Source organism: Anneissia japonica, unplaced genomic scaffold (genome assembly GCF_011630105.1).
Source record: "Anneissia japonica isolate Jap-2015-1 unplaced genomic scaffold, ASM1163010v1 scaffold287752_len1182401_cov188, whole genome shotgun sequence".
Taxonomy (NCBI): domain Eukaryota; kingdom Metazoa; phylum Echinodermata; class Crinoidea; order Comatulida; family Comatulidae; genus Anneissia; species Anneissia japonica.
Window position 1 is genome coordinate 401,484 of NW_022687544.1, and position 11,407 is coordinate 412,890.

Here is an 11,407-nt window from a genome sequence, read left to right on the forward strand (position 1 = left end):
AAGGTCATTTCTAGGCTAATACATGACAACCTGTTGATTTGGAACCACTGGTAGGTTGGTATAGGCTACAGATACAGAAAATTGTGTTACCATTTTTATCATCATTTGTTTTGTGTCAGCATTTATATTTAATTAGATTATACATTGATTAAATATTTTTTACATCAATTATATTATTCTTACTATAAGCAAAGAGTATAGAAGTGCAAGAGGTGTGACTGCTCTGATTTTGTATGCACGAAATGAAACATTTAAAAAAGTACTACCACGAGATAGAGGGCGCCTTGAATTCGAAACTTGAGCATGCATTCTATATTATGATGCATCACACATTAGATACAAATGCCTTTTACGTTGTTCTGAAGGAGGCCTTCTAGTTCATGGTAGTGGTTTTTGGGATATTATTGCGTTCCAACGGAACTCAGAGAGTCGGATCTGTTGCAGTTCTATACTCTTTGCTATAAGTACATATAGGTCAAAAAGCATGGTAGCTGTGCCGTAGAGCTTTCAAATTTCTACTTGCTGAAGCAATATGTTGAGTTTTAGACTTACAGTATTAATTATATTGTTCAATATTTATGTATTTCCTTATTTCTAACAGAGAGTCATTGGAGAATCTGTTGCAGAGAGCTGTAGCACATTGCCCTAAAGCTGAAGTACTGTGGCTGATGGGAGCCAAGTCCAAGTGGCTCGCAGGGGATGTGCCTGCTGCTAGGAGTATCCTGGCTTTAGCTTTCCAAGCAAATCCTAACAGTGAGGAGATCTGGCTTGCAGCTGTCAAGCTTGAGAGTGAGAATAATGAAGACGAGAGAGCTAGACTTCTTTTGGCCAAGGCTAGGAGGCAAGCACCTACGGCCAGGGTAAAGCATGCAAAATGGATGTGCCAAAACTAATTTTGTTACTGGAAATGATCAATCCAAAACCCTCTTTAATAAAGTTATTTTAATGTTTATTTGAAACACAACTTTCAAAGTCACTTGGCTAGCCATGATCTCCATGATTCAGTGTACTATATATTGTCGGACCTAATATCTAGTTAGTTTACAGTTTACCATCCAATTTAAGACCCCGCTAATTTCAAGAACCCTCTAATTTCTTTTTCAACATACCAACCAACAATCTTTAATCTTTTAACACAAAGCTAACTCCCTAATTGGAGACCGACCCCTGAGACCACCCTAAATTATAAGGTCCTAAATGAGGATTGCCATTCCAAAACCAGTGTACTGTCACTTATTGTTAAACTAAGTAATTAGTGTATCAATGTGGCAGTACTGTATACTTTAGCACAGAGAAGCTGTAATACTTTTACTCATCCCTTTGGCAATAGTAAGTCAATTCCAGGAAAATGACCCATCATTTTAAAGCTTACAACATGGAAAATAAGAATCTATTAAAATATATATTTTCATTTTTTGGTCACCGAGGCTGGTTTTGGGATGGCAAGCCTCTAATGAGGTCTTGAATTGGAGGGCGAACTTTAATTAGTTATTGTTTGTGTAGCTGTGTTTTTGCTATTGTGTATAACTCCATATATTTTCATTTATTGTCATATATTTAATTCGATCATAAACATGTATGTTTATTTTTTATTTAGGTAATGATGAAATCTGTTAAGTTAGAATGGCAGTTAAACAACATGACCAAAGCCAAAGATCTACTTGAGGAAGGTGTCAAAGCTTATCCAGACTTTGCTAAAGTGGGTTATTTTATTTTCCTTAATGGATTTGAACAATAATGATAATTATAATGGTGGTGGTGGTGATGATCATGATGATACCAGTGCCAATGATGATGATCTTGTTAAAGGTTAATGCCATCCAAAATGGTTTATTTTGTAGATTAAGTAAATTATATAATTCCCTTTTAGTTCAAGATAATAATCTTGATATATTTTCTTATTCGTTTAATCAGTTTAGGCATAAAGTTTTAAGTGTACTGTAATTGATCATTTTATGATATTTTTTTCCTTGATGTTTCTTCCTGTTTTCAATTTGTTGTTTTGTATTTTTTGTATTTGCATTCTTGTTTAATAACCCTCCTTTTATTGGCGAATTTATTTTGCTGTTGGTTGTGGTTTTAAAGAAATAAATAAATTTTAAAAAATAAATGATATGTGAAGGATAATAATGTCAAAGATGATGATATAAAAAATGATGATGATGTTAGTGATGATAATGTTAATAATGATACTGATGGTGGTGATGACGATGTTAATAATATTAATAATTTTTTTAATGAATATATTGTAGGTGATGATGTGTTGATATAAGTGTTTGGGTCAATGACAGCAATGATGATAACAATAACAATTTGTAATAATAATAAAAATATGTTATAATTTTCAAATTTAATATTAAATTTTAATTTTATTGACCAAATGTATTATATATTCATATGAGTTGATATATTATAGTCATATAGTCCTAAAATTAATCATGTTTGATTCTTCTACTTTCTTTGCACTTGATTAGCTGTGGATGATGAAGGGACAGATTGAGGAGCAGTTAGGGAACAGAGACATGGCACGCAAAGCTTATCAGCAAGGTGTAAGTATTGTAAAGCACTTCTCTTGACAAATCTTAATAACAATAAATAGTGGTGACATTACTTGTATATGCCACTGTTCTGTTTCATGATGTCATTCGTGGTAGCTGGTGCACTTTAAAGCCTTTTTTGTTCACATACTTACAAATCAATGATACCACCCAGTGCCAATTTAGAATAATATTGGCCTAAGTACGCAGCCTAAGTCGACTATATGAATATGTTCAAAAATAATAAATATTAAATTGTGAACATAAATGGCACCAAAATTTTTTGTTTAGTAAAATTGTGAAATTTTTGGACCATAAAAAATTACACTATGATAAATATTCACTGTTTAAGGGAGCAGTGGGCTTGTGACTTTACTGTGGAATGTAATCAGACTAATATTCTTAGTTATGTTTTTTTTATTGTTAGTTAAAGAAATGCAGTCAAGCAGTTCCTCTGTGGTTACTTGGTGCTAGATTGGAAGAGAAGGTGGGAAACTTGACAAAGGCCAGGGCCATATTAGAGAAAGCCAGGCTATCCATTACACAGTGCCCAGAGTTATGGTAAATTTGTTACATATACAATATAATTTGACTCATATCCAAGGTTTACATATACAGTTCACCCTCCAATTCGAGACCACCTTTGGGACCTGAAAATTTTGGTTGATATCGGGGTTGGTCTCCAATTAGAGGGGTAGCTTTGTGTTAAAAGATTGAAGATTGTTATTTTTGGTCTTTGGAAAAGTGGTCTTGAATTAGAGGGGTGTTGGGATTAGAGGGGTCTCGAATTGGATGGTGCACTGTATTCCTTATAAAGTAATAACAATGATAATGATAATGGAATCTCACAGCCTTTTTGAACCCACCATTGATCAGCGATAAGCATGATAATGATGATACAATAATAATATAGGCAAATCCAATTATGAAAGGGCATTCTCATTTGACGGCGCCATTGCTTAGGACCACCTTAGGGCCTGCATAGCTTCATTTCGGTAGTAGTAAGTTAGCGTGTTACAGGATTTAAACATTTTGTGCTGCGCATATACGACAACCACCTGTTTTGCGATTATAATTTGCTAATTTAAGCCTTGTCTTATACATGAGAATAATTATACGGTAATCACTGTAAATGGATCAGTCTGTAGGAATTTATACTACACTTTTTACCAAGAGATATAAAGTGCTGAAAATGTTATTTAAAGATGTATTGTCCCCTGAAAATAAGAAAAATCATAAAAAATAATTTTGAAATTAACTTGCTCATTTTGTAGTAACATGCAAATTATTAACTTGGCCATAGAAATTATTGTGTATTCTGTTTGATTATACTGGATAATGATAAAAATATAAAAACACTGCCAGTGACTGAAGTGTTTTTATAATTTTTTGCTATAAAATTATAGGTAAACATTTTTGAATACAGTAATTTCAATGTTCAAGTTTGCTTATTTTTATGTTACTTCAAAATGCACCAACCGCTCCCACAATATCTACATATCTTCTCATAAACGTATCAATGTACATCTTACTTCTGCCTGTTCTTTTCCCTTCTCTTCTCAGTATCCAGTTTCCTTATAGTAATTTATGGTAGTTTGAATGAGCATTTTTATTCTCTTACAGGTTAGAAGCAGTTAGGATGGAAGACAGAGCAGGCAACAAGAACATTGCTCAGTCCACTTTAGCAAAGGGTATGTCTATCCTTCATCTGGTATCATTAATGTATTTGTATATATTTAGCATTTAATACTCTCAATGACTCAAATGAAGAGTGCCCTTCCTAAGAGTAATAAGCAGTGTGACCATATGAATTGAACCCAGATCATGGAATAGGATCCCTGAAGCCTTGCCGCTACACCACATTTTTCTTATTTATTTACCAATTTCGATAGCGCCTTTTTCATGAGTACTCATGTTCAAAGGCGCTTTACATAAAGGATACAAATAAAATACAAAAATATAAATTTAGAAGAATATAACAATTATTATCGAACATTTAAACTACAATAATTACCAATCAATGATACAGTAAAAAATAATTATAAAAATATGAGTTACCTAACACATTGTCCAAACTATTAAAAAAGACATGTGACATGCCTAAATATGGTCATGATTACATCACATCACGACCATATATAGGCACATCATGACATCACATCATGCATACAGTTTTTTTAACAAAGAAAATGTAATGATCTAGACAGAGCTTTAACAGTAAAAGTTCTCTTCCTTTTTTAGCAATGCAAGACTGTCCAAATTCTGGAATCTTATGGGCTGATGCAATTTTTATGGAAGCAAGACCACAGAGGAAGACCAAGAGTGTTGACGCTTTGAAGCGATGTGAACATGACCCTCATGTACTGTTGGCTGTCTCAAGGTGAGTATTTGACACCAAACAATGTCACTTTTAAGCTTTCGTAACACCTAAATAGATTCTTGTCATTTGATTTGTGGATTAGAATGTCAGAGAAAAGACACCAGTTGTTGTTTTTGTCGAAAAAAAAAAAATTATAATAAAAATTTGATTGAATAGTACGTAGCTTGGTAGATTCTTCTTTGCTAATCCTATTGTCCTGTTCAATTGACCTTTTCCGGCGTGTCAGTCAGACTTAATAACTGACCAATCAGAACAGGACCAGGAATACATGTGTGTCCTACAGAATGTGTTGTCCCACAAACGCATGTGTTTGCATATGTTTTTACAATGCCGTTTTGTGGGACCTTAGCAACGATATCTAAGGGGCGGGGCTTAGCAGAAAGGTTGATTCCTGTCAGGTTGCAGGATCTTTTCTCACGACAAAGATGTGTGAAAAATGTGGGAATCATGAAAGTCAGAACAACTAAATGTTCAGTCAGTAATGGTTTCTTTCTATGTAGCATTTAATCGCATACTCTTCCTCATATTGGGCTTAGTTCCTATTTACTGAGACCAATTATCTAACTATCTTTACCACGTCATCTTAATGTCATTCTAAAATTTTATAATTTTTTCTTGGATCAACATAGATTGTTCTGGAGTGAACGTCGAACGAACAAAGCACAGGAGTGGTTTGAGCGAACCATTAAGATTGAGCCAGATCTGGGGGATGCTTGGGCGTATTATTACAAATTCCAACTGTTACATGGAACTGAAGTAAGTAATAAATGATTTGTAGCTGAATCTTAAACACTCTTTACACTTGAGGAAGATTAAACCAAATGTGTAAATGAATTTGTCATGTTAATGTTCCTGGTGATGTTGGTAATATTAGTTTTAAAAACTTGTTGGTGATTAATTTGAGGTTCAATGATGATAATAATAATAGTTGAAAACATTTCTAAATGCTTTCGTATCTAAGTGTGCAAGTTACTGAAATATAAGAAAACTACCTGAGATGACACTGAGCAGCTTTTTAATATGTGCATTGTATATTATTATTATTATTTAGTTTCCATATTATCACCAAAATTAGGAATGAGAAGCATATATTAGTATGTAATTCTTTAAACTTTTGATGCTTTTCAGGAAAAACAAGAAAGTGTGAAGAAACGATGTGTTGATGCTGAACCTCACCATGGACAAGTGTGGTGCACTTTTTCCAAGAACATTAAAAACTGGAGATATAAAACTGACAAACTCCTTCCAATGGTTGCCGCCTCACTGTCTTTTAATACTTAGATAAATAAAAGATAAGCGTCCTAACTGCTGGAAAAAGAATTGGTTTACAAGCTCGGGGAAAGAAAATGGACTTATCATGTTAATCATGCTCATTAATTTTGTACAGTATAAAAAACACAGAACAAAAATCTCATAATGTGTATATATTGAAAAAGAAGACTGCATAAATGGTAGCGGTTGTTTTAGCAGTTTGCACTTCAGGATCTGAAATGTGAGGCTGTGGGTTCAAATTCAAAATGTTGATATTTACTGTTGTGAAAGGCTTTTTTATATTATTATTCACACTATCACATTAACGATGCTCAAAAAATGGCCTTTTCAAACATATATTTCCGGCTCCTCCTTTATCCTAATTATTACCTCTGCTTTGCAGCATAGCATTCTACTATGAATAATTAAGGATTGTTTAACACTATTTTCTCGATACTCTCCAGTGGTGACTTCAGAAATTTGCCGACATGGGGTCTGACATGTCCAAACCAAGGGGCCAGCTCTATCCTAGACATAAACGTCAATTTCGACCAAAACAGCATTTTTGAAAAAAAAATGCGTTTGAAGTGGACTAGTTCATAAAACCCTAAATTTCACTATCAAGATATCAAAATTTTAGATATTATTTTACATATGTTTAAATATAAATCATTAAACAATTCAAATGTGAAATTTATTTTTAACCATAATTAACCTGTTAATTAGCATGAAATGTTTTGTGTCTCACAAGTCTCATTTTACAGACTGTACAGGCTCCTTTGTCAAACACAAACTGTATTTTAGCCTATGTTTTACCATTGTGTTAAAGGGTGATTATAGGCCTACAAACTAGGTTTATCCTGCTTAAAACATTATGTATTTACTTTGTCTAGGAAAGTTAGGGAATCTTATATTTACAACGGTAGATTTTGATGTACAAAATGAAAATGTCAATAGAAAAACAAATTGAAAAAATATAATTTTAAAATTTGCTTCTCTTTGAGGTGTCGGTGACTAATTAATCCGTGATTGGTCTATGTTACAATAGCATTGTTTATATTGTACAGTATGCAACTTGGAGCTGCCATTTTTGTTCACGTTCAACAATAAATATGTTATGTAATCCACATGCGTTCTCATACTTTTTTGTATGATATGCATATACATACATATATATATATACATATATATATATATATACATATACATATATTGAATGATCAAAGAATTTCATCTGGTATTGTTGATGTAATATATATGAACAGTGCATATTATGGTACCAGTCCAGTCTATTGCCTACGTCAAAATTCCAAGGTGTGAAAATGAAGATTGTTCATAAGCTATAATACAAGTGGTAAGCCATACAATGTTTCGAATAGTGTTATATTTATTTATTTAATATTCTGTCTTTAGTGTGATAAAACTTTCAGTGACGTAGCACTTAGCTTACTAATGGATATTTAAACAACAAAATATAAATATACAGAAACATAAAACTTAAAATATAAACAAAAGAACAAATTAAATTTTGAAGAAGGCAAGGGAACATATTTCGGTGGTCAGAGAGAACTTAATATTATTATTTGAGTTATATTTTATTCAATCTTCAGTATTCTTTAAAAGCATACATAGCAGTAACAAGGCTGCATTGCGTATGGATATACTGTACAAAAGTATAATATTTTTAAAAAACAGCGGAAAATTGACAACAAAAAAATGCAGAAATTGACATAAAAAATTGAAGGAATAGTCAGAAATCGTTAAAGAGCAATGCATACATCAAAATGCGAGAAAAGAGATGAAGGAGCATTGTAATTAATAAGGTAAAAGAACACCCAGACTGAGAAAGGGGACTACTTTAAATTAAATTTTAATTTATTATGTCGGCCAAAAATGGAATTGGACTCGTTTAGCTTTGCTTCTGTAAGATTTAACTTATGGGTGTGGAGGAAAGGGGGATGTGGGGGAAAGGGGAGTGTCATACAGGATCTTTTGAGGGGCAAGAACCAGAATATGATGATGGTGGATGCTCTCATGATCAAAATACACAGATCGCTCTCTTAGAATAACAATTACAAAGGAAAATCAGGTTAACCATAATTATCAGCATATATAAAAAAAGAAAAGAATGCGTTCGATTGTCGGGTCAACTATTTTTATAGTCAAATACTTCGATTATAAAACTCTGTTTTTACAAATACGTTTTTCCTTTGTAGAGGATGGGCTGATCCTGAAAGTACTGCAATACCAGGTCAACCCGTGGCCGGGACGGAGCAAGCTCCTATTCCATAGCCTAATTTCAAAAATCAGTTTAATATTCGAAGCTACCCAATGAGCAGCGTTTCAGATATTAAGCTGAAAAGAACAGATATTACACATGATCTTAGCCAAAAGGCCGAGAAGCGATGACATAGCGCCGCTACCAAAGTTATTAATATAATACAACAGCATGCTAGAATATTGGTGTTGGAAATGCTGTTTAATTCATACTGTATTTAAGTTACGTGTAAGAACTATTTGTAATAGAAAAAAAATCTATTTTTTATTTTCAGAAATCGAACTAAATGAGAACCCCTGAAAAGTTGTAAAGTTTAGGCTATTTATAAACAAAATTATCAAGTATTCAAATACATTATAGACGTTAAAAGTTATCGGAAAGCTTGGAGAAGGCTGCACCTGAAACAACCATTTCACAAAGGTGCACGGCAATAAACAAGAACAACAACACGTTTCTACAAAAAAAAATAAAATAAAATAAAAAAAAAAACGGACAAGGGAAAATTAGCCAAAACGGCAAAGCTGTACAATACTACGAGTCATGGCCTAGTATTCGGACAATAGATCCCGCGTTCTTGGGTTACCTGATATATTGTTACCTAGTTACTATTTCTGTTATTTATTTATGAGCAGACCCTTGCAATTGTATTTCTATGTAAAATGAATTTGACAAAATAATTATATTGAATACTGAATAATTTTGTATTATGTGGGGAAAAAATGGATAGACCTCCGACACCTATACTGTTAGGGGATCAAAGGCGGCAGAACATTTTGAAAGTGGGCGGAGGGTTGGGTATTTCGGATAAAGTAATACATTCAGTATGCGAGCGAAGAGAGCATGTAGGTTGGGGCCAGGGGGCCGCCAAGGGCTCCTGGAATCTACGTATATTTTACGAATAAATATAAATTATAGTTATAGGCATCAAGCTAATGTAGTATGACTTCATAAATTTTGTATTTTCCGAACAAAGTCAATGTCGAGATTGCTTCCACGATCACAATTAAATATTCATTATGTGAGGGATATTTTTCTATTTTATTTTATTTAACAACTTCTCACAAATGCAAAAATACAAAAGTGAAGGAGACCAGCCAATAGGTGACGAACACCTCTACAAGGGCTCGCTCCTTCAAATACAAAAACAGAAATCTGGATATAAAAAATGACAGCACAAACAAGGCAATAAAGGAATAAGAGAAATCATAAAACAATAAGCGAAACAAGAATTGCACAGTGAATAAAAATCATTTAAATAGAAATTGAGAAGGTAAATCTCAAACATAGAAATATGCAGAATATATTTTAAAAAAAACCTATAAAAATAAAAAATAAAAAGACAAAAAAATAAATAAATCAATAAGGCAAAATAATAAAAAAAATTATACCGTAATCTAGCCTATGAAAAATTGCCAAAGGTAATCATAAAACAAGTTCACCGCAAAAAATATAAAAATACAATTATTGTTTATAATAACAACTTGAAACGGAGGACCAGATTTAATCGCAAAAAAAAAAATAAAATAAAATAATAAAAATAAAAATAACAATCAAGATAAAAAAAAGATATATCAAATAGCAGATGAACATCATTTTCACCGCACTAGTTAATTTAATAAAAAATAATATAAACAATAAATAAAATAACAAATACGGCATAAAAATTGAAACAACAAAAACTAATTAGAATCATCACAACAAAACCCAAGACGATTACTATAGTTACCATTACCATTATTATTTCCAGATGAAGGAGCGTTGTAATTAATAAGTTAAAAAAAAAAAAAAAAAAACGAGACCCAGATAGGATCGGAAAGGAACTGTAAATTCAATTTCTAATTATTATATCGGCCAAGTTTGCTTCTCTAAAATCTAATTTAAAGGTGGGGAAGGGGGTGTCATACAAGATCTTCCGAGGGGCAGAAACTGTTGAGTATACGATGATGATGGATCTCTCAGAAACAAAATACCCATAGCTTTTCGGAATCAAGTGTGATTATCGGGTCAATTACTTTTTTCAAAAATGTTTTTATAAATATGTTTTTCCTCTGTACAGGATGCCGGGCTGCTCCTGCAGGTACTGCAATACCAGGTCAACTCGTGGCTGACGGAGCAAGCTGTTCCATGGCCCTATTTCAAAAACCACTTCATACTATAATGGCTATGAATTTAACTTACGTGTAAAAACTATTTGTGATAGAAAAATATTTTTTGTTCTTTTTTTTTTATTGTACTCATGAGAACCTCAGAAAGGTAGTAAATTTGAGTCAATATTTAATCGAAATTATCAAGTATTCAAATAAATTAAAGACGTTAACAATTACTGAAAAGGAGAAAGCTGCACCTGGAACAACCATTTCACAAATGTGCCAAACAGCTAATTAGGGGACATCCCCTTTTAAGGGAAACATTCTCGTGAAATGAGAGGAGGAAACGGTCACTTATTTAACACTCCAGCAACCCATACTGGATTTGGTCATTAATTAATATGGTAGCACTTGAATCACTGGAACAATATATATACAATTATTATGCTGACTTCATAATCATCATAAATGCATTAATTGTATTTTTATTGAATATTATTGTTATAAATTACTTTCATTTTGTAATTCTTTCCATAGATCAATTGAAATAAAAGTATTGAATCTGTCATCTTTTTACTTAGATAAACCCTTTAAGGAGACAATTTCACATTCACATTTGGTTACTATAGTCCTATCTTAAATCTGGACAGGGACTCATGTCAAAACGGCAATAAAATAGCGACAACACGTTTCTACAAAAAAAAAAAAAAAAAAAAAAAAAAAAAACCGGCAATGGGAAATTGGCCAAAAAATTTGTACATTATTATGAGTCATGGCCTAGTATTCGGACAATATAGATACCGTGTTCTTGGGTTAGCTAATCAAGTAATTACCTGATGTATTTTTATTTGTTACATTGTTACCTAGTTAATAT

The 11,407-nt window shown here is 32.6% G+C and overlaps 1 protein-coding gene and 1 non-coding gene across 2 annotated transcripts in view; one reads left to right on the top strand and one right to left on the bottom strand.

Annotated features, from left to right (window-relative positions):
* Positions 1-7,540, top strand: part of LOC117120057 (pre-mRNA-processing factor 6-like) — an 18,976-nt gene extending 11,436 nt beyond the window's left edge. The window contains 9 exon segments of the mRNA XM_033265067.1: positions 366-498; positions 602-860; positions 1,598-1,699; positions 2,475-2,549; positions 2,965-3,098; positions 4,161-4,228; positions 4,779-4,917; positions 5,547-5,673; positions 6,046-7,540. Of these exon segments, the coding sequence (XP_033120958.1) occupies positions 366-498; positions 602-860; positions 1,598-1,699; positions 2,475-2,549; positions 2,965-3,098; positions 4,161-4,228; positions 4,779-4,917; positions 5,547-5,673; positions 6,046-6,198 (1,190 nt within the window). The 3' untranslated portion in view covers positions 6,199-7,540.
* An 842-nt stretch (positions 7,541-8,382) lies between these two features.
* Positions 8,383-8,575, bottom strand: LOC117120139. The gene has a single exon (XR_004447296.1). It is a non-coding gene; the product is annotated as a U2 spliceosomal RNA (small nuclear RNA).
* Positions 8,576-11,407: the final 2,832 nt, after the last annotated feature.